The sequence below is a fragment of the Mustela putorius genome, unplaced genomic scaffold (assembly GCF_011764305.1).
Source record: "Mustela putorius furo isolate JIRA1106 unplaced genomic scaffold, ASM1176430v1.1 tig00003853_pilon_pilon_pilon, whole genome shotgun sequence".
NCBI lineage: Eukaryota > Metazoa > Chordata > Mammalia > Carnivora > Mustelidae > Mustela > Mustela putorius.
The window spans coordinates 79205957-79229768 of record NW_025422005.1 but is presented as its reverse complement, the minus strand read 5'-3'; the positions used below and the strand labels follow the sequence as shown (position 1 = coordinate 79229768).

General features: G+C 46.2%; 1 protein-coding gene and 1 long non-coding RNA gene across 3 annotated transcripts in view; one reads left to right on the top strand and one right to left on the bottom strand.

The window, feature by feature from the left end:
- Positions 1-436: 436 nt before the first annotated feature.
- Positions 437-22832, bottom strand: LOC106005787. The gene is made up of 5 exons (XR_001179409.2): positions 22667-22832; positions 17630-17792; positions 14154-14274; positions 13588-13655; positions 437-618 (listed from the first exon to the last, which is right to left on the bottom strand). It is a non-coding gene; the product is annotated as an uncharacterized LOC106005787 (long non-coding RNA).
- Positions 10038-23812, top strand: part of BCAR3 (BCAR3 adaptor protein, NSP family member) — a 109805-nt gene continuing 96030 nt past the window's right edge. Inside the window, exons 1-3 of one of the 2 annotated variants that reach the window (XM_004752575.3) lie at positions 10038-10302; positions 13014-13074; positions 17995-18325. In XM_004752575.3, coding sequence (XP_004752632.1) covers positions 18009-18325 — 317 coding nt within the window. In that variant the 5' untranslated portion in view covers positions 10038-10302; positions 13014-13074; positions 17995-18008. The remainder of the gene's footprint in view (positions 10303-13013; positions 13075-17994; positions 18326-23812) is intronic. The other variant, XM_004752574.3, reaches the window with a different exon arrangement.

The window sequence follows — 23812 nt, the reverse complement described above, 5'->3', positions numbered from 1 at the left end:
GGCTTAGAACTCTGCCTCTCTTCCCTCTGGAGAATGGTAATAACCCCCACCTGGCAGGGACTGACTGAGCCTGAAAAGTGGGTGGTATGGTTGGGCATCACAAACAGAACGTCCTTCCTTGCTCTGCCTGACCTCTGTACTCTCAAGGGGAAGGAAAATGAGGAAGGATCAGACAGAGCCCAGGGGTTGCTAGGCTGGGAGCAATGAGCAAGACTCCTCTCGCTCGGAACCCTCCACTGCCTCCCTCCCGGCAGCCGCCTGCCTGCTGAGGTCACCTGTGACCTCCAGGATGGCATGCTTGTCCTGTTTTGCAGAGTGATGACTACTGTAAGGATAAGCACCATAAAAAGCGGAGAGAAAGGGTTAGTGAATCTGCCCCTGGGCTGTATGGACCCCATAGGGAGGGGGTCTGGCATGCTTGTCAGTGAACCAACTTTATTTAGCTTAGAGTTGTGGAGGAGGCCATTGTCCCCACTCGGCTCCGGCAGCCTGCGAACGGATGGATTGTCTCCCCCAGAAGCATGATCACTGATCTCTCTCCCATACTGTCATTGTTGCTGTAGGGCTTTCCTTCTGAGAAGCTGCAGTCCCCACTTCTCAGTCATGATGCCCCCAAACCTAGTCAGGCGGCAGGGGTCAGGGAAAGAGGAGGGAATGTAGAACAAGAAAAATCTACATTTTGGTCTTGGCTCTGTTGTTTAATGGGTTCAATCCTGTTGTTCTGTTATTTAATTTGCCTGTGGTCAAACCCCTGAGCAGCACTACCCTCTTTCAAAAAATGGGGATAACAGTATTTTACCCCAGAATGATTTAAAAACCCATATAAGTATTATTAATTAACTGCACCGGCTTCAGGCAACATTGCACAAAAGCTGAAGGGTTAATTTAGCACTTTCCACGTTCTGCATCTGAGCCAATTCCCCCTTATTCCCAAGTCCCCCTTCTCTGCTTACCCTGGAAGCACCAGATGCCTCTTGACAGCTAATCGAGAAAACAGCCAATTAAATTAATATTCACTAAAGTGCTGGTAATTTAATCTCAATAGAGGAAATAATGCATATTTAACAAGGGCTTACTAAGTGCTGGGCACTGAATGTATTTTGTGAGGTTCTCACAGCAGTCTCATGAAGTATGTCACTGTCATCCCCATTTTACAGATGGGGAAACTGACATGGAAGTAAGACATTTGCTAAGAATCATGTAGCTAATCAGGAAAAACCGGGATTCTCAAATGCGGACATATCTGATTCTAAAGCCAGTGCTATTTGTTTATTTGCTATTTGTTTATCATTTTTTTCTTCAGGTACTATAATCTAGTGATTTACAGTACAAGCCTGAGCCAGATGCCGTGGGTGCAAAGCTCAGTGCCTTTTCATATCACTGTGTGACCTGGACAGGGACCATGTCCTCATCCATAAAAAGAGTTAAAAATAGTGCCACTTTGGGGCGCCTGGGTGCCTCAGTGGGTTAAAGCCTCTGACTTCGGCTCAGGTCATGATCTCAGGTCCTGGGATGGAGCCCCACATGGGGCTCTCTGCTCAGCAGGGAGCCTGCTTCTCCCTCTCTCTCTGCCTGCTTGCGATCTCTGTCAAATAAATAAATAAAATCTTAAAAAAAAAAAAGAATAGTGCTACCTCATAAGATTATTGTTGGAATTAAATGAGTTAATAATATATGTAAAGCTTTAAGAATGGTATAGGGCACATAGTAAGCACTATGTAAATTATCACTAATTATGAAAGCAGTCAGTGCTCAAGGAAAAAATTCATACAGTTTCAAATAATATTGAGGAAAAAGCAAAGTCCCTTCCTGCTCACCTGTCAATTTCACCTTTCAGTTTGATGAGAGAAAATTCTGGATGGCACAGTCAGTTAAGCGTCTGGCTCTTAGTTTCAGCTCAGGTTGTGATCTCAGGACCCTGAGACCGAGCCCTGCATTTGTCTGGTTTCATGCTCAGGGCAGAGTCTGCTTCAGACTTTGTCTCCCTTGTCCTCTGCCCCCCTCCAAATAAATAAATAAACATTAAAAAAAAAGAAGAAGAAGAAAATTCTTTCACACATTTTGTACATGTAGACACATAAACCCACACAAATATGTAAGCTCGTGATTTTTACATTAATGGAGCAATTTGCTTTTTTCACTTAGTGGTATTTCAGACGCCTTTCGGTATCAGTTCCTATAGAATGACCTCATTCTTATCAGTTGCACAGTGGGTGCATAGACTAGCTGTGCTGTAATTTAGTCATCCTTCTGCAGGTAAACACTTTTTTATTTAAACCACGATCAGTGCTGCCATGAATATCTTAGTGTGTACAGGTGAGTGTTTCTGCAGGACTAATTCCTAGAAGTAAAGCTTCCGGGCAAAGGACACTTTCAGAGCCAAAGTTCTATTAGGTCACCCATTAAGGATTAACATTGTTTTACAGAACAGAGGACTATACAGAGAGGTTGGTGCCTCATAGAAAGGAATCTGCAGCTAATCTTGGAGTTTTAAGTGATAACATTGTTAGGACGATTTTTTTTTTTTTTTTTAAGGACACGGAGTGAGTCTTGCGGACTTCCCACAAACCATTCTATTCAGCTGAAACCTACTCACGTGGGAAGCCAGCTTTGTTATCAAAGATTGAATTAGTACATCCAAGCAAGTCAGGTTTTTCTTTCAGTTTGACTATTCCTGTTTAGGGGAGCTGGCAGGCTTTGTGTTCTCTTCATTTCCTCCAACTTTCCAGGTTCCTTCTGCTGCATTAGACCATGCTGGCAGGGCTCCCCTCCACCTAGGCTGGGGCAGCCTACAGCATCTAGTCTGAGCCCTTTCCCACCATGATTCAAGATGGCAGCCAAGTGGCCATTGTACTAGGTTTTACATACATGTTTTCTCTTTCTTCATTTCTGTAGCAAAGCATTTCTTTCCCCAAACTCCCCCTTCTTTATTTTGCCAGCATCAACAGTCCATCTCCAGGACTTTGCACTCTCCCTTCTCTCTGTGCACAGAACAGGGGACCTCTGCCGAGCCAGCGCACCTCTCGCTCTGTGTCTGCACAATGCTATCTGATGACGTACTCAGCTTCCTGTCTCCTCAGCCTAGTGATGCTTTCCATAATGTAGGGCCTTATGAGTGGGTTTTCTAAGTGACATTTAAAAAAAAATGTTTTATTTCGGAGAGAGGGACAGTGAGTGGGCAAGAGAGTGGAGCCAAGACGGGCAGGGGGAGAGGAAAAAGCAGACTTTCCACTGATCAGGGAGCCCGACTCGGGGCTTGATACCAGGGCCCCAGGATCATAACCTGAGCCAAGGGCAGATGCTTAACCAACTGAGCCACACAGGCACCCCAAAGTGACCTTTTAAAAAATATTTTATTTACTTATTTGAGAGAGGGAGAGAGCATGAGCAGAGGGGAGGACCAGAGAGGGAGAGGGAGAAGCAGGCTTCCCACTGAGCAGGAAGCCAGATGTGGGGCTCAATCCCAGAACCCTAAGATCATGACCTGAGCCGAAGGCAGACACTTACCTGATTGAGCCACCCAGGTGCCACTCTAAGTGACATTTTAAATAATAAAAATGATACATGTTTACTAGAAAAGAAAAACCTGAAAAGGAGAGCTTTGTAAATGCAGAAGTTCAAATCACCTGGAATTCCATCATTATCTAGACATATTTCAGTGTATTTTTTTTCAATTATTAAATACATTGAGAAGCTTATTCATGCAAAGCTGGTCATTAAATTAAGAAAGTAGCTAGGGAACAAGTGTCCAGAGCTTGGTGATGAGGCAAGTCCTGAAACTGGTAGTTCAGATGTAGACCATCAGGTTGAGGTGTACCTTATATAGAAAATAAGCCTCCGCTGTAAAGAACCGCATCTCTTTACCGCTCACTCACTCATTCGCTAAGTGTCTGAGGGTCTTTCCAGCCATGGGCCTCCTCCAGGGACTTCTTTAGCCTGTCTCACTGAGTTGGCAGCCATCACACAGACCTTTTGGAGGCTGAGCTGATGTCCCTGCTCCGTACACAGGGGATGTCCTTGAGGGCAAGTCCATGGCTAGCTCTTCACACGGCAGGTGCCTCAGCCGTATGGTTTCTGAAAAGACTGCCATGCTGGCTGCTCTGATGCACGTCAGAGATGCCGGCTCTTCATGTCAGCGGTTTATTATATAGAACGTGAAGGAAATTCTGTCTCTCTGTCTGCAGATGTTCGAGTTCAGGCTTCCTGTTTGGTCTTGATAGCTAAAACATCCATTGTTTCTTACTTTTTGTCATTTAGGGCTGGGCCAAGCTGGAATTTTAGTTCTTTTTTCCTTAAACTGCATTTTGCCCGATGCCTGTCCCAGCTGTCTCTTCCCTAGTGATGTCCCAGAGTAGGTGGAGGTCAACAGATTACTCTGTAGCAGGAAGGGGTCAACTCTAGGTTGAGTGCTCCCTGGCAAAGTCTCTTGCAACTGTCTAGAAGACATCACCTCCCTGTCACTGGTTATGTTGTCCCTTCATATGTCTTTGGTCCAGGGTTTTATTGTTTAAACATTAATGTGGAAGTGGCTATACACTTGGAGAAATTTGAATCCTGGGACAACCGAGTGGCTCAGTCAGTTAAGTGTCTGCCTTCAGCTCAGTTCATGATCCCAAGGTCCTGGGATCAAGCCCCGTGTCGGGCTCCCTGCTTGGTGGGGAGCCTGCTTCTCCCTCTCCCTCTGTCTGCTGTTCCCCCTGCTTGTGTTCTCTCCCTCTCTCTCTGACAAATAAAGGAATAAAACTTTAAAAAAAAATTTTTTTTGAATCTTAAAATTGTTCATAGCACAACCTGCACCCATGGCATTACATTTATTTAGCTTATAAGGGAGCTTTACCATTAGTACAAAGATAGAGGACAAAGGGTCTAGAAGCCTGGAGTTCATTCATTCATTCATTCAATAAATATATATTGACTGCCAATAATGCTCCAGGCCCCAAACTCAGGACAAAACAAAAATAAAACCAGACATGGATCTTAGATTCTTTAGAGCAATGGATGTTAAGCAGAAATAACAAAAATAAATGTGTGACTATGAACTGTGACAGATGCCAAGAAGGAGAGGGGGCTAAAAGGCACATATTAATGGAGGACCTGTTCTGGACTTGGACATTCTAATTGGGGTTGGCTATTTAATTTCAGGGTGCCTCAGTCTTCCCATCAGTAAAATGGGGCTACTGCTACCCTCTGTGACTCACAGACATTGAGGGAGGAGTGATCACGTACATGAAAGGTGTTGAAAAATGTTTAGTGTGCCTAGACTGGATCACGTTACTCTCTAGCAAAGGCAGGGGCTCTGGCCTCTTCCACAGTTGTCATCAAGCCAGGCAATACTCAGCCTCTTGGACTGCAGACCTTTGACCATTTTCCTTCACCTGCCAGCCCACTGGGGTCAGACAGACCTTGGGTTAGCCTTGGTTCTGCTCCTTACCACTGCAGTGAATTTGGGTAAGTTACTTAGCTCCTAAAATCCACTTTTCTTCTTTGTGACATGAGGCACTAATAGCACCAGCTCGTGGGTTAGGGCTTAGCATTGTACTTAGCTTGTAGTTACTTCTAACCCAGTTATAGCTACTGTTATTGTCATCATTATCACTGGTAATTATTAACTCTTGCCAGTTATTTCTTGGAATAACTTTGGTCATTTTGGTCCTTCCGTTCCCCCTACCACTAGCCTGGTCAAGGCCCTTGTCATGTGACAATTGCCATAGCCTTCTAATCAGTATCCCATGGTGATTTCTTTGGTTCACTCTGCATGGTTTCTAGAATGAGCTTCCTAAAGTAACAGTGCTTTGCATATATCAGCTCTTTTCTTTAACATTATCATTGAAAAAAAATTTTGCAGCTCATACTACAAAGAGCTAAGCTTTCTACCATGCAGTGAGGTCCTAGTACATTAATCATGAAAAGACCTACAAATGGATAGAAAAGTGGGAGTACTGATGCCAAAAGGGAAAACTAAATGACTACTGAACATGAAAAGATGAGCAGCCTCGCTTATTATAAGAGAAATGGAAATTAAAACTGCAGTGAAATTCACATCTTATCAGGTTGACAAACATTCAAAAGTTTAATAAGACCTTCTGCCCCTCATAAGGGGAAAATCTTACATTGCTGGGAGGTATAAATTGGTACAGTCCTAATGGAAGGCAATTTGAATCACTTAATAGAAATTGCAAAAGTGAATACCCTTCGACTGGGGAATTTTACCTCTGGAAATTTACCTTACAGATATGCTTGGACATACCAATGGCATACATACAAGGTTATTCATTGCAGTATTGTTTGTAATAGGAAAGGATTTGGAAACAACTTAAATGTCCATGGGTAGGGCACTGATTGAATGAATTACAGCACATCTCTTCAAAGGAGTACAATGCACTACTATGAGAAAATCTCTGAGGCATGCTGCTAAGTGGAAAAAAAAAAAAAAGCAAAGTGTAGAACTGTGGGTATAGTATGTTACTTCCTGTAGTAGGAGTCAGGGATAACATACACACACTTAGAGAAGCTCTGCTAGGAATACATGATATTAATTGTGGTTTTGCCTCTGGTGGGAGGGGGACTGGGCAGTTGGGAGAAAGAATTGAGAAAGGGACTTTTCATAGTATACCACTATATTCTCGATATTACCTAATCAGAAAATTATGGTTGACCATTGAACAATGCAGGGTTTAGGGGCACTGACCTCAGTGCTGTTGAAAATTTGTGTATGATTTTTGACTTTCCAAAAATTTAGCTACTAATAATCTGTAGTTGACCAGAAGCCTTACCTTACATAGACAGTTAACACATATTTTGCATGTCACATGTATTATATAGTGCACTGTTACGATAAAGCAAACCAAAGGAAAAAAAATGTTATTGAGAAAATCCCAAAGAGGAGAAAATACACTTACAGTACTCTCTGTCCTGTATTTATCCAAAAAAATCCTCTTATAAGTAGACCTGTGCAGTTCAAACCCATGTTGCTCAGGTGTCAACTATATGTTTAAAAATGCTATTATCCATCCATTAATGTATTGAGCACCTACTATGAGCCAGGCACTGGGGGTACAAGTGTGAAAGTAGTTGTGTGGTGAAAAGACCACTGAACTTAAATTGTGACTCTGATTTAAATTATGGCTCTGCCTCTCACTAGCATGGATCTTGGCACATAGTAGGCATGCAACAAATATCTGTTGAATGAATTTATGGTTGACATTACTTAACCTTTCTGAGTCTATTTCCTCCCATATAAATGGGGCTAAAGATGGTTCCTGTCCCCCAGGGGTATTATGAAGACATAGAATGTGTCATGAAGTAGAGTATAGTTAATGATATCCACTATATACCAGGCACTTTCACATTTATTATTTCCTTGACTTCTCACATGCATTCACTCACTCACTCATGAGGAAATGGAGGGACTGAGAGGAACAGTGACTTGCCCAAGGCCTCTCGACACGTGAGTTGTCTAGTCTTTCTTTATTGCTATCTCCCTATCATGTGTCACGAAGTAGAACCTTTATATATAGTAGGTGCTTAGGCAGTTCTGAAAATCAAGAAAATCCAACATGTTTTATCACTGTTTTTAATGACACTTCAGAGCAGGAGAAAGTCAGTAAGTGTATTTCTGATAATTTAGTTTAGATATATACCGGCTGGTCTGACATTCACCGCACTAAACACTTCAGGAAAATTCACCCAAAAAAACCTTTTAAAAATAAATATATAATAATATATATTATATATTACATATAATAACAAAAACACCTGTGAAGAAAATGTAGAAACTCATTCTTAAGGATGCTGTACTTAAAATCTTACAGACTTGCCAATAATTCTTTCTCAAAAGGATGATAATGACATAACACATATGCAACATAGGGGTGCCTGGGTGGCTCAGTCCATTAAGCTTCCGATTCTTGATTTTAGCTCAGGTCATGATCTCAGGGTGGTGAGACTGGGCCCCAGGCTTGTGCTGTGTCTGGAGACTGCTTGAGATTTTCTCTCCTCCCTTTGCCCCTCCCACTCCCCCAAAGACCCAGTGTGGCACAATTTTCAAAACATTTTTACTGGAATAGAACATGCAAGAAGAGCAGTGCACAAACCAATTTTTATAAAATGAAGGTCAGTTATAAAATGGACACATCTATAAAACCAGCACCTGACTCAAGAAATAGAGTATTATTACCTGCATCTGGAGCCTCCTCTGGGCTCCCTTTCCATCACTACCCAACCCAACCCTTTAGATAATCCACTCAAGATAACCGCTATCCCTCAAGATAACCACTATCTTTACCTTTAAGATCATAGAACTGTTTGACTGTTTTTGGAATTCATGTATATGGAAGTATATAGTATGTACGCATTTGTGTTCAGCTTCTTTCACTCAACATCTTATTTGTGAGAATATGATCTTGTTGAATATAGAGGTAGTTGTTATTACTGTATATTATTGCCCAGAGCTTATCTCTCTCTTTCTGGTGGACACTTGGGTGGTTTCTTTTCTTTTTTTTTATAAGATATTATTTATTTGACAGACAGAGATCACAGGTAGGCAGAGAGAGGGAGGGAAGCTGACTCCCCGCTGAGCAGAGAGCCTGACACAGGGCTTCATCCCAGGACCCTGGGATCAGGACCCAGCCGGAAGACAGAGGCTTCAACCACTGAGCCATCCAGGCGCCCCCCGGGAGTTTCTTTGCTATAAACATTTCTGAACATGTCTTTTGGTGAATGTGTACATAAATCTCTGTTGAGTAGACAACAAACCTAGGGATGGAATTGCTGGGTCACAGGCTACATGCTAATTTCACCAAACAGGTCTGTAAAGTGTTGTTCAAAGTTCTCTAATTTTATCCATTCTGGTAGGTGTAAAGTGAGAGATTGTATCTTCAGTTTTCATTCTGGGATGATTAGTAATTGAGAAACTTTCCATATGTTTGTTGTTTTGTTTCAAGAAATGCCTGTTTATCCCCTTTTGAGAAATGCTGTTCAAATATTCTACCTATTTTCAGTCAGATATTCTGCCATTTTCTTGCTGGTCTGTAAGCATTCTTCATAGATTCTGTATACAACTCCTTTATTGGATACATGTGTTGCAGTGATCTTTTCTCCCTTTGTGGCTTGGCTTTTCACTAATGGTGTCTTCTGAGGAACAGGAGTTCTTAATTTTAATGCTGTCCAATGATCAGTTTTTTTCCTTTATAACCGGTACTGTGTGTTTAAGGAATCTTTGCCTTGCAGGTCTTTCTTTTCTTTTTTCTTTGGATAGGTTTATTATCTTTCACATTTAGATTTAAAATCCATCTGGAATTGATTTTTCTTTTTACATGGTGTGAGGTAGGGGGAGTCAAGATTCTTCCTTTTTCTGCATGTAGGTATTCAGTCAATCCAGCATCATTTACTGAAAAGACATGCCATCTTTTCTCAGTGCATCGCAGTAGCATCCTTGACATAAATCGTGACCATTTAATGTAGATCAGCTTCTGGACTCTCTATTCTATTGGTCAGTTTGTCTACCCTTGATGCCAGTTACTATGTCTGTAGCTTTATAAAGGGTCTTGATTGCTATCTGATAATGTAAGACCTCCAGTTGGCTCCACTTTTTCACCCCACTAAGCCTACCTAGTACTGAAACGCCAATTCCACGTCCCACTTTGCTTTCAATTTGTCCAGGTGGGTATGATTGATTTGCCTGTCCCAGGATTTGGTTATTTGTGGTTACCTGGATCGTTGCCTCATCAAAGCCCTTTAAACTGCAAGCCAGCCAGGTGTCTGCAGACAGCAAAGCCGACCAGCCGGGTAATTAACGCGGGGAAGGGGGGAGGACTGGAATAGGGAGTATCGTCCCTCCAGAGGGGTACAGCGAGGAAGCGGCCAATCCTCACTTCAAGACTTTTGGGAGGGCGGGGGGAATACAAGGGGAACCAAACTCTCGAACCCGGCAGAGGAGGGCAAGGCGAGGTCACGGCATGTAAATGTCTCGGGGTTCCGCGAAGGCGCGCGAATCGGCTAGCCGGGGTGGGGCCGCGGCGCCGCAAATCACCAGTTGAGGGCTGGAGCGCGCGCCGCGGGCTCAGAGCCGCGCCTGCAGCTGCCGGGGCCGGGGCGGGAGCTGGAGGAGCCGGAGCCGCCGCCGAAGCCGCGGCCGCCGGAGCCACCCGGCGCACGGGAGATCCGCGCGCGGGCTTTTCTGCGGGCACGCCCCGCCGACCATGAGTGGCCCGCGCCCTGGGAGCAGCCGCGGCTGGGGGGCCGCCGAGGGGCGCCTCTGAGCCCCTAGCCGGAGAGCCCCGGCACCGAGCGCCGCGCGGGGAGGTGAGTGTCGGCCGCGCGCCCCGCGGGGTTGCTGGTCGTCCCAGGGCGCCTTGGTCTCCCCCTCGTCTGGGAGGACGGGCTGGGAAGTTTGTTGGAGAAAGTTAGGATAGGGGGAAAGTTGAGCCGGCGATCCCCTGCCCCCAGCAGAGTTGGGGTTTGGGGGCGGGAGTGGCTGAAGTGCGGACCCGGCTTGTGCCCTCGGGGCCCTCGAAATTGGCCGGTATTCCCCAGACGTGGCCCGCGGCGGGAGCCGCTCAGCGCAGTGCCGTGAGCATCTCTGCTCTTTGCTCGCGAGCGGCATCTTCCCGGCCACTGGTCTCCCCCGACCCCCATCCTGTCCCCCGCCGGTCGGGGCGGCTCGGCCGGCCGCCCTTGCTTGGCTCGTCCGGTCCCCTCTCCGAGGGGGTCGGGGGCGCGGGGGCCTGGGGGCTCCGCTGGAAGCCCTGGGCTTGGAGGAAGCGAGTTTCTCCCCTAATCTCCGAGAGTTTGCAATGAAAGCGAAGGAGCCTGCCCAGTAACTGTTGACAACATCCCCCTCCCTCTGTCTTTGTTGAGAAAGAATGAATAGTTGCTTGTGTCGCTCCCTCTGCGTCGGAGAGGGGAGGGAAGGGGAGGTGTAGGGAGGGACGGTGGACGCGACTGGAAGAGGTTCGGATCTCAGCCCCTCTTTCCCTAGCGGCAGCGGCTGCCACCACTTTAAAAGTTGGATCAGGTGTAGACACTTGTCTGGGAGCGGTCGAGTGGGCTCCGAAGCAGCTGGCAAGGCGAAATGTTCCGTGGGCAACACGGTGGGTTGTGGCTGGGGTGGAAAACTGGTTTTGGCATTAACTCGTTTGAGGAAGAGTACACCGAAGGGGCCAGAGCGTTTACCTAGCCTCGCGTGTGCTTTCGCCCAGAGCCATTGGCTGGGATAAAAAATGGAGCCAGGCGTTCAGAGATTTTTTTTTTAAACCTTGAAACTTATCTCCCAAGGCTGCACAGATCTGTCCAAGGAAAATACATTGGCGGAGGGAAGGTCAGTTTGGGAGCGGATGATCTTCCTGCACGTTGCCAAGGACGGAGGCAGGAGGAAGGGGAGGCCTCGGTGCCCAGAGGGGGTTCAACAGAGCATCCGTGCAGGGGCTGCCCAGTTAATAGTGGTGAGGCCACAAGTCAAGCTGTTGTGGGGGTATGCGAAATGTGAAATGTGAAAGGCGTGCCAGCTTTCTCTAAACCTGCTGAGAAGCCTGGCATTTCCAGATGACTAACCAAGATCTCAAACTCCTGTTCATATAGAAAGGACTTTATCATGTAAATTCTGTGTTGTGTTGCTTGAAATACAATCCATGGAAGAATTATTCATATCTCAGTCATTTGGCTAGACTTCATAAATTTACTTCGAAAATAGGGATACTCTTCATTTCTAAACTGAAGAAAAACTTCATTCTAAGTGCCTAAGCCAATTTTTTAATCTTCTCTTCCTGTTTGACTCTACAGAGAGGTTACAAAACTCCATATCCAAATGAGAAATTCTCTGTTGGGGTCATAATTGGGCAGCTGACCCAGTTACATTTCCAGAGTTTCAAATTGGGCAAAGCTTTTAACTCCCACATCAGGTGACCCTCTATAAGTTTAACTTGAAAAATAGCTCATTTTAGAAATAAACTGGAAAAATCCAAACAAGCGGGCTGCCTGTCTCTGCCTTGACTAGCATGTGCTCTTCAGTTTCTTCGGGACATCTCTGCAAAGCCAGCGAGTTGGACCGCTGGTCAGGAGCACTTCAGAGACAGCCGGTGAGCAGGACTAGGAGGGCAGCACAGAGGGTGGGAGTTGCTCAGGCTCAGTCTTGTCCCTGTTGAGATTTCAGCTCTTTGGACATTCACAAAGGTCTCATATGTTCATATCAAGATGCAGAATCTTTGACCTTTGTATATATTTCAAGGTCTGGCATTAGACTGAATTAGGACACCGTGTCTGTTTACCTGCATAGTGGAGAGAGGTGACGTCAGGTGGCCAAAGTCTCACCTGGGCTTTTCTTTTATTAAAGACTGCCTGTAGGCTCTCTCCATGGGCCTGTGTGTGTCTGTGTCCTACTTGGTTTGGTGTTTATGTCTATGGCTCTGAGTTAAAACATTTACCTCCCCATCCTTCCTGGCTGCGGTGTTTCCCAGAAGCAGTGACTTCTTTTGTGAACTCTCTTTGTAATAGGGATACCATGCTGAGCAAGACAGACCTGGTCCCTGACCTGCTGGGAGGAGACCGGCTATTTATTGAGTTCTTGCCACATGTCCAGGGCTTTCTGTACACTGTTGCATTTACTTTTCAGAGCAGTCCCACAGAAGAGCTATTTTTAACCCATTTTTACAAATGGGAAGCTGTCAGAGAGGTTGAGTAACTTGTTCCAGGACACACAGTAAGTAAATGGCAGAATAGGGATTTGGCCCTGTGAATGTCTGTCTTCAAAGCCTAGGTTCTGAGTCATACTGTGTTTGATTAAAAAAAAAAAAAAAAAGGAATCACAAAGTACATAAGAAGCATGTAATGGCTAGAAACATTGAGACAGAAGCATCACCAAGTAGAGAAAACCTGGGAGCCAGGAAGTGGAGAATTGGGGTTAGTCTTCACCATACTTTTCCAAGCACTGTGCCAACCTTAGAGTCTCTGATTTGCCCCGTACCTGTCCTGGAACTCCCTTCCCAGCTTCTCTTGACTGGTTCTGTGTCTTTTTTCAGGAACCTCTTCAGAGAAGTCCTCCCATACCACCCTCATCTAACTAGCTCTCCATCCCAACTGGTATGTTCTATCATTTCTTCCTGGTTTGTGTTCTTTAGGACGATGAGGCTGGGATATTACCTGGTATGTTTTCTTGTCTGTTTTGACTGGACACCCCCTCCATCCTAACTTACACTCCATGAGAGCCAGGACCCTGTCTAGTTTTTTTAAGTCTTCATCCCTGCTACATTGTAAGCCCTCAGACAACATATACTCAGTGAATGAACATTTACTTCCTTTATTTGGGCCTGATTCTCTGAGATCCTACTTATATGTAACACTCTGAGATTCTGCCTGGTGGAGTCAAATGTAGTAAGTGGCTTTGCTCTCAAAATGAAAGGTACTTGGGGCGTCTGGGTGGCCAGTCAGTTAAGTGTCTGCCTTAGGCTCAGGTCATGATCCCGGGGTCCTGGGATGGAGCCCTGGAGCCCCAAGTTGGGCTCCCTGCTCCTCAGGGAGTCTGTTTCTCCCTCTCCCTCCCCCTCCTTGTGTTCTCTCTCTCAAATAAAAGTTAAAAAATTGAAAGTTACTTACCTTGAACCTAGATCCCAACTACATACCATGTACTTCCTTCCCTTGGATTTGCCCTAGGTTTCTAGAGTCTGGAAAAAATAAAAGCGAATAAGGGTCAAGTAGGAAATACAGGGAGTACGCTGTAGTAAGGTTGTAAATGAGTTCCTTCTACCTATAGTTCCCCCTTCTGCCCTCCGTCCCACTTTTAGTTATAATTTTTGGAAGTTGTGTCTCTGGTCTGGGCCCACCTCCCCCACTCTTAGGCTGAGTCAAGCATGACACTGGGCCCAGGGTTGAGCCAGTGTTTCCAAGTGACTACACACAGGGCAAGCCTATGTTTTAATGAGGGAAGAGTCCCAATTTCGAGGTAGTGGGTTGTAGAGGGGAGCCTGGCTTCCATACTTCAAGTTTGTCTGCAGCTAAGAATTCTCTGGAGGTTTCAGCTTGGATAATCTTCTCCCTCCGGTTATTAAACTCTGCTTTACATCATTCAGCTCAACATCCCATCCTCAGCAAAGCCTTCTCTGGCCACTGGCTGAGTCTAGACCCTGGTCCCCACTCTGTGCTCCCATAGCTCTGAGACTCACCAGCTTGTGTGGCCGGGACTTGCTGTCTGCTTCCACCACAGAGTAGTAACCTCGTGAGTACTGTTGTTGACACTGTCCCCAACTCCAGTCACAGTGCCCACCATGGAGGAGGCCCTGCATCCTGTGTGTGGTGATGAGAAGAATGAATTGATGCTTCTTTTGAGGGACCCCTCCTCATTGCCATTCTGTTCTGTTCCTTGGGTAGCCCAGTCCGAGTGCGAGTCGCTCTTTACCAAAGAGATTTGCTTATCTAGTGGGCCTCAACCCCGACTCCACTTTGGACAATACTGGTGGCTTTCAAAAGATTGATGCCAGGGTCACACTCACCGAGGTTCTGATGTCATCGGTCTGGGTCACAGCTTGAGTGCCAGGATTTTATTTTGATATTTTTAAAAGATTTCATATACTAAGCGGGGTTGGGGAACAAAGGGAGAAAGACAAGCAGACCCCACACTGAGCACAGAGCCAGACGTGGGGCTCGATCCCACAACCCTGAGACTGCGACCTGAGCAGAAATCAAGAGTCAGAGGCTGAACCGACTGAGCCACCCAGCGCCCTGGGTGTCAGGATTTTAAAAGCTTCCCAAAGATTCTTATGTGCAGCCAGCTGGAGGACTGCCACTGCCCCCTGCTCCCCACCCCAGCTTCAGGTTTTCAAAACTCAGTCCTTGCTTTAGGCCCTATAGGCTCGAAGCAGCCATGGTGAGAGAGAGCAGGAATATAATTCATGGATATTGTATGGTTCCTGACAGTTTAAGAGGTACTTTCACATCTGTTATCACAGTTGATAATAACAAGCTAAGGGATCTGCTCTCTGGTTTAAATATTCCTTTTATGTTGATGATTTTTAAAAATCCACATCCTGTTCTGGCTCCTAAGCGAACATACCAGTATCTCCTCTCCTAAGACTGAATTGCGCCATTGGTTCCTCACGCCCCCAGCTCAGCAGCCAGCCTCTTAGCCTCCCTCCTGCAGGAGGCCTCTTCTTACCCACTCTGCACATTACAGCATCGTACTGTCCTCCCGTGGCTGTGGCTTTGAGCTCCTCATTCTTCCCTCTGTCCCTCCTTTGCTTGGCCACTGCCCGAGGTCAGGGTTCTAAATCCTTCCTCACTGGCTTGTGGGTAGCAGCTTGACGGGCCTGCCTGTCTCCCTTCTTTCCTTCCCAGAAGTCCCGGAGTTACCCACTTGGACACAAACCGGCTTCTTTCTCTCCCTTCCAGGTCTTCTCTGGCACCTAACCTTGGAGGCACCTCCTTGCCTCTAGCATCGTCTCGGAAGGCTTTTCCATACAATTCCTGACCTTTCAGAATCTTTCCACAATGTCTCCTCTCTAGCATCGCCCTGTTTGAGATGCTCCTCAAGTCAATTTGTTGAGATTAATTGTTCTTCCCTCCAGCATATGAAGGGTCCCTGGTGATTCTGAGTTCCTGGTCAGGGATTGGGGCTGATACATCACTGATTCTCTAAGTATCTTATATGGAAGAAGTATTTCAGTGTATTTTGAATTGAAAGTAGGAAGGGCACGTGTTAACCCTCAATGCAGAGAGTAAACTGAAGTATGGGAAGCTTGCTGAAGGGCATTCTTGAGCACTTTAGCCCTGTTTTGAAATCGAGATCTTGGATAAGCAGAGAAGAAACCTGTGGCCAGAAGCGTTGGAGCCAGGGCAACCTTTACCCATCATAAGAACTGGAGAGAGTTGTTCAACTATCCCTCTGCATAGAAAGAGGTTCTGTGCTGCTCTGGGACTCCCCAGCAGGCTCTTTGGAATGATCTAGGCCTCCCTAGGGTGCTGACAGCTTGGACAGGCAAGCAGTCACAACTGTGAGGGGCGGTGTGTGTGTATGTGTGTGTGTGTGTAGGGTAAAGGAATCCTGGTAGGCTTACGTCACTGGTGGTTAGGGAGGGCCAGGGAGCTTGGATTTCTTTTTAAATAATGATGACTAACATTGAGTAAGTTCTGACCTTGTGCCAGGTGCTGGCCAGAACCGGGAGCGGCCCACATGGGGACTCATAGTCCTATTGTTTCGCACCCCCGTGAGCCAGGCCTTCTGTGTGGTCACAGTTTGGCATGGAGCAGACAGGCCCCAGAATGACCAGGTCTGGGGAAGAAGGAAGACAGCATTAGAATCATACACCTTGTAGGAAGGCTTTCCTTCTGTCCAGCCCCTGGCACTTGTGTGTTTCTGTCTGTCGCAGGTGAAGCAAGGGATTGTGGATGTTTTGTTGTCTGTCGTTCCCCTCGTGCTGCCTTTATCCCAGTTCTGCGCTCTACACCGTGAGCTTCTGCAGCGGTGCGCTTGCTTATCTTCAGGCCACATCCCAAGGCCCCAGTTCCTCTGTGGAACGGACTCTGCAGGGGTGTTATTCAGTAATGATTTTCACTCCAAGCTGTCCTTTTGCAGTGGAGAGGGGTGGCCTGTGAGGAATGGGGGCTGCAGGGCTTTAGGACAGACTACAGAGCAAAGGAAATGTTTTGCTCCCCGGTGTCAGGGAGGCCAGTGCATCAGGCAGACTGAGTTAGGCTGCTGTGTTGTCCAGACCAGTCTGGTTCCCTGGCGGGTGGGATGGATTCTGGATCCTTAATGTCTCCAGGGACTAGTTCTAATTTTTATTCAGGCATGGATTTCTTTTCCTATAATATTGGCCTTAAAAATGACTTGTCTAGGGGCGCCTGGGTGGCTCGGTGGTTTGGGCCGCTGCCTTCGGCTCAGGTCATGATCTCAGGGTCCTGGGATCGAGCCCCGCATCGGGCTCTCTGCTCCGCAGGAAGCCTGCTTCTCTCTCTCTCTCTCTCTCTCTGCCTGCCTCTCTGCCTACTTGTGATCTCTGTCTGTCAAATAAATAAATTAAATCTTTAAAAAAAAAATGACTTGTCTAATTTGGCTGAGGCCAAAACCATAGTTTGTTTGTGGGAGGGGGAGGTGGGCGTATGCTGCCTCTTGCTCAGGGTGAACATTTCTGCTAGTGATCGTAGCTGGGCATAATTGTTGGGTCTACTTTTGTATACAACCTAGTACACGTTTTCTTTTTCTTTCCGTATTCTTCCCTCTTTCCCTCCTTTTGTCTTATTTCTCTTCCTTCCCATTCTTCCCTGACTACAACATGCTTGCTGCTTAACCCTGCTAGTGGCAGGCATGTTTCCGACCCCTCTGGGGGACAATGTACCCTCACCCCAGGAGCTTTCCTCTGCAGCTGAGCCCATTCATGTAGGGAGGAGTGACCCACCTCCTCACCCCTGACCCTGGCCCGTCTTCGTTAATTAGAGTACATTGATTTATTGGTAAGCACCAAGTCTTTGCTAGAAAAAATTCTGCCTGGTTACCCTGGGTAGCACAACTGAGGGGCCAGTCAGCACTGATGTCCTAGCAGCTGAGGAATTCCAGTAATCTCCACCTGTTCTTATCATGTACAGGGTGGTGGGAAGATGGAGGCTAATTATCTAACATTTATAATGTGTTCTCTAATGCACTTACCTCGAAACCTTGAGTACTTCCTCAAGAGTCCTTTTTGTTAGTCATGCTTTTCCATCAGCTTCGGTCATCTGAACTAATAAAATGGCTCATGTGCCCCTAGAGTCTCTGAAACACGTTTGCCCTTTTCCATCAGTGGATCTGCTGCCAACCCAGGAGAATTCCTCTGTAGGATCAGAAAAGGGACATGGTTAAGCTTCCCATTTGTATTACATTTCACTGGTGGTGCCATGCACTGTTTGTCCTGTTAATGCTCCACGAACCTGTTCTTCTGTTCTACGGTTCGTCTCCATTTCTATTTGTGAGTAGGAAGTCCGTTCTTGTGATGGCCTGAGATTCATGTCTTTGCTCTTTTCTCTTCCCTTTAGAGGAGCCGAGAATTATGGCTGCAGGAAAATTTGTGAGCCTTCCCAGAAACATGCCAGTGAATCACCAGTTCCCTTTGGCCTCGTCCATGGACCTTCTGAGCAGCAAGTCCCCTCCAGCTGAGCATCCCGGAGATGCCTATCAGGACGTGTCTATACATGGCACCCTCCCACGGAAGAAAAAGGGCCCTCCTCCCATCAGGTCCTGTGATAACTTCAGTCACCTAGGGACCCTGCCCCATTCCAAATCCCCACGGCAGAACTCTCCTCTGACCCCGGCCATCATCCAGGAGCACCCCCTGCAAGACTGGAAAGGCGAAACCTTCACCTTTAGGTAACTTCTTCATTTATTTACTTTTTTTTTTTTTTTTCCAGAGAGAGAACCTGGGGGGAGCGGATGGGGTGGGTGCAGAGGGAGAGAGAGAGAATCCCAAGCAGGCTTCACACCCAGCGTGGGGTCCAGTGCGGGGGTTGATCTTAAACAACCCTGACATCATGACCTGAGCTGAAATCAAGAGTCAGCCACTTAATGGACTGAGCGACCCAGGCGCCCCTTCAGGTAACTTCTTTAATGCCACAAGTGAAAATGACTTGGGCTTTTTTGAAAAAGCCTTTCTGTTAGGGAATATGTCAGCTGTACAGAGCATAGCGAAGAGTTTACCTCCCAAGGGCCCACCACCCTCCAGCTACTCTGGGCTTGGGCCTGGGCCAGCCCCATGTCCTCTGTACTCCCGCCCACTTGCCTTCCTCTGCGATTATTTTGAAGTCAATTTCAGCCCCTGTTTTATCTGTAAATATTTTGGTATGTGTCTTTCAAAGATAAGTACTCTTATTTTTTTAAAAAAAACATAGCATAAAAAACTATAACACCTAAAAACTTTAACTGTTTCTTAGTATCTAGTATTTGAGAGTATTTTTACAGCTGACTTCCTATATATTGCTAAGTCCCTCAAAAGGAAGCACGGGTATATGTTTTTGTTATCATGATATCATATTCTGAGCTGTGTCCATCTGATTCTATAGAGATGCCAAGATGGCTGTAAATTAGGACCCACATCTCCAACATGCTGAAGTAAAATTTGGTCTGGCTCCATCATCGGGTTGGCTTCTGAATACTTTACAACAAGGATTGATTTCTCCTACCCACTAGGGATCTGGGTAAAAAAGCCTTACGGTTATAAAAGCTTCTTGTCCGGGGTTTGTATTGGGCCTGGCTGTGATTAGTTTCTGCTTGTTAGAGCTGGTTTAGAAACTGCCTTCCTTTTCCTGCCGGGGAAGATCAGCAATCTGTGATGTTATCGGGCAGAGAAGGGGCTGGTTCTTTCTGTTTTATCTCCTGGTGTCTCTTTTTGTCCGACCCTGCAGCAAAGAAAGCCACTTTGATCCTAGCTCACTTCTTTGTTCAATATCTATATATTGAGCATCTTTGTCAGAGTACATTGGTTTTTTTTAAGCACTAGAGCTTCACCAGGAAAGTTCTGCCCAGTCCCTCTTAGTAGTGGAACCGAAGGGCTGGTCCGACCTTAAAGATGTTCTGGCAACCAAATTTTTCCAACAGTCTGCTCTTGCCCTTTAGTGGGGTGAGGAAGGATGTGAACTGACAGGATAGTGATGAGGCATCTGAAATGGTGTCTTCCTGGTGCCACTATTCTAGTGAAGGGCCCAGGTAATACACACATTAATTGCAGATTAAGTGCTATGAAGGAAATCGCAATAGACTGAAGATTTAGTGGGCCTTTTTCTTTTTTTATAATGCAGACAGGTCTCTGAGGAGATGCTATTTGAGCTAAGACCTGTGTAATGAGAGAAGGCAGCCATGGGAAGAACCAGAGGAAGGCTGTTTCAGGCACAGGGAGAGCAGTGCAAAAAGTTGGAGGTGGGAACAAGTCTGGCATGTTTGAAAAAACTCCAGACGAAGCTGGTGTGGCCTGTGGCTGCTGTGTAGCAAGCTGGGAGGTGGACAGTACAGATTCCTGGGAGAGAGCTAGGCGGGTAGGAGGTCAGAATTTGTTTTAGGGCCCTAACTGCAGTTGTATAAGAAGAAAACAAGTAGAGGCCAATATACTCTGTAGAAAGTGCTGGAGAGTCCTGAAATGTTTCCGATGTCAGCTCATAAGATTCCCCAGGGTGTCCTGGGCATTAGAAAGCCCTGCACCTGCTCTGCAAAATCTAGCTGGGTGACCTCCCAGCTCAGAGAGCTCACAGGCAGCCTGCTGGCGGCCTAGGTTGGTGTGGAAGTGGCCCAATTTGGTATTGTTCATACCGAATCACTGGCATGGAACACGCAGAATGGGTGCTGTCATTGCTCCCTCTTGGGAAGGTTAAGAGGCAACCAAGAAGAAGAGCTTCTGGCCAGCCAAAAACAAGCACTCCTAGAGTCAGAGCCAAGTAGTCCCTGACTTCCTGTAGCCACTTTTTATTTATGGAGTTAACTCTGTTGTGAGCTGCATGTCCACTGTGTGCCCTAGGGAGGCCATTCACGAACTCACTCCTTTACATTCTAAGGCTCTGGCTGGGTGCCAGCTCTCACAAGGGGGCAGCTCCCAGGAGCCCCAAGGGGTGGTAATGGAGTCATCTTTTCTATCTTGAGGAAGTCCTTGATCAACACCCAAGGTCCAAGCCGTCAACCCTGCCAGGAGTTCAAAGCTTTTTGATTTGAAAATGACTTGGACAGAGGTCAGATCTCTATAGAAGATCTTATCAGATGATGGGCCTGAGTCCTGGGTTTGAAGTCCAGGCTGTGGAAGACTTGACAAGCTCTGCTGGCTTACGTGTGTTTATCATTCAGAACTACATTCGTCCAAATTCACAACGCCGTCGCTTAACTTAAAATACCTCATTGTGAAAGGCGAATACAGGAAGTAAAGAACTCATATCCTTTAGGGTTACTGCTGAGTGAGCAGGTCATGTCGAAGGATCATAAAATCCCATTTTGCTCCCTGGCCTTACTAATAGATTTTGTTATTTTTAAATGTTATTTATTTACTTATTTTTTTGAGTAATTTTATTTATTTTACTAATTTACTTATTTCTACCCCCCAACATGGGGCTCAAACTTAGGACCCTAAAGAGTTTCATGCTCTCCCAACTGAGCCAGACGCCCCTGTATTTGGTTCACGCAATGCACTTTAAAAACTATCTTGAGGTGTTCCCGGTTTTGAGGAGTTCAAAGTACCTTGTATTATTATTTTTATCCTTTTAAATATTGCTGATATGATTATTAGCTGCCTCAGTTCCTTTTTTATTATTTTTATCCTTTTAAATATTGCTGATATGATTATTAGCTGCCTCAGTTCCTTTTTTGGAACAAGCCACAGGATTAGCAAATAAAGCTTGTGCTCCTGTAAAGGAAGGGACAAAAAGGTATGAATGAGAATCTGGGCCCCCAGATGGGGAGGACTGCCTGAGGTGCCTCAGCAGAGCTGCCCTGAGGGCGAAATAGCATTTCTAGACCTAACTCAGCTCTTACAGCTCAGCTGCTATGAAAACACTAACCACCCACTGCTCACTCACTCACCACTGGAAGCTGGGAACTGGTAAATTTTTAAAAAAATTTTTTAAAGATTTTATTTATTTGAGAGGGAGGGAGTACGAGCCCAGGGAGGGGCCAGGGCAGAGAGAGAGGCAGACTGCCCCACTGAGCAGGGAGCTCCACACCGAGCTTGATCCCAGGACTCTGGGACCATGACCTGAGCTGAAGGCAGATGCTTAACCCACTGAGCCACCAGGCACCCCATGCTGGGAGCTTTTAAAGTTAAGAGTTTTAGATCTCTGGCCCCAAGGTGTGAGACCAGTTGGGTTTACTTTTAACAAGATTATTGATTTTTTTTTTTGGTTCGGGGGACTTGTTTGAGGTTAACTTTTTTTGGCCTTACTTGTTACTTTTCATAATGAATTCAAAGGTTAATTTCAGTGACAGTGACTTGCCTGACAGTTACTCGACAGTGACTTGCCTGGACGTCAAGTCTGAAAATCTTCCATTTTGTCCTGTTTGCTGTTGGCACAATGATAATGGGGTCATCTGGGAAAGCCCAGACCACTTTTCTTGTACACCCCACCTATACTCAGAGGGAAACCCACCAGACAACACCTTTTTGCCTTGCAAAATACTCTGATAAATTTCAAGTTTGCTATTTTCCTGACAAATATATTTAGCTCATTAATCTTTAAAAAGTTACCCTTATTATAATTGCATATTAATTGAATATCTGCCCTGTGGAAGGCCCCAGGCAAAACAGAGGAAATTTCCTAAAAATTACCTAAAATTTTGTACTATTAAGCAGTCTTATAAACATGTGTCCTAGCCACAAAAATTACTCTCTCTCACATTTTATATTTTTAAAATATCCTTAATGATATGATCATAAATTATCCTGTGTGCCCATCCTCACCCCACGTGAGAGACCTGGCAGATTTCATCATGAGTAGCAGCAGGTTTTGTTCTCATTCACAGTTGAGAAGGTGGTTCAGGAATGTTGAGGCACCTGAGCTCAGACCCTAGTGGGTGACTGAGCAAGGATTAGAACCCAGAGTGCTGTCGGTCCTTCCCCAGACACTGGGCCCCACAGTCTTCCGAAAAGCTTGGCCTCGGCTGGGGGCATCTTCTGAGCTATCCTTTTGCCTGGAAAGCTTGCAGTCCCCAGAGTCTAAAATCCAGGGCACCTTGAATACCCACCTTGGGGAAATGGAGTCTTGGCCACCAGGAGCCAGGCAGAAGGCAAGCCTGGAAGGGAGAGTTGGTCTCTCCTCATTTGGAGACTGTATCTCTTGGCTTTGTTGTTGTCTTGGCTGCCCTTGGATGTACTTGTGGTTTTGAAAGGTGGCCAAAGTGAGAAGCCAGGGTGCTCTTAAACCTGCTGCTTGATGTCACAGAAGGAGCCTTTGTTGTGCAGGCAGAGTAAGGCTTCCCCAAGAGGTGGGCAGACAGGATTTCCTCTCGACAGGAGCGTTTGTTTGACTGCTGTCCCTTTGAGTCACTTATCTTCAAGGGTGAATTTTTATTTGAATCTGGGACCTTCCTTGGGCTGAGAGGGGACTGGTTCCTGTTGTCGAGATGTCTGTGTTGTCGGGATAGCCAAAGGATCGGCTCTGGGAGAGCGGTGCAGGTCCTCTTCCTGTCTTCGGGTATGTGGAAGCATGCATTCCTGGGAACAGCTGCCTGGTGCCTAATCCCTTCGGCCCTGTGTGCTGTGGAAGCATGTGGTGGGACAATGTGATGTTTCATTAGTTTGCATGAGCAGAGCTGACTGACTAGTCACAAGTGTTTTAACTGACGGGACCCAGAAAGTCTGCAGAATGATCCCAAATTAAAATCCGGAATACTTTTCCAGGCTGTAAGTTACCTACCATGCTGCAGTGTCTGCTCTTTTGAGTGGAAGCAAAGTGGAAGGCTTTGGATCTGTGCAGATTCTTCTCAAAACACTGATTGATTGATTGACTGATTGAGTTTTTAAAAGATTGTATTTATTTGCCAGAGAGAGCGAGAGAGAACACAAGCAGGGGGAGCGGCAGGCAGAGGGAGAGGGAGAAGCAGGCTCCCCACTGAGCAAAGGGGCCTGATGCGGGACTCTATTCTGGGACCCTGAGATCATGATGTGAGCTGAAGGCACAGGCTTAACTGACTGAGCCACCCAGGTGTCCCTCAAAACACTGATTTACATATCTAACTCTGGGCTGTATCCGTGCCCTCACCCCCCAAATTATTTCATTGGTTCCTCTTGAGAACCACCAAGTTCTAGAACTTTCTACTTTCTCTTTAACAAAGCAGGATGTTTCCCCAGACATGTAAATATGTCTTTAGCTTGCAGTTAATCAGAGGGAT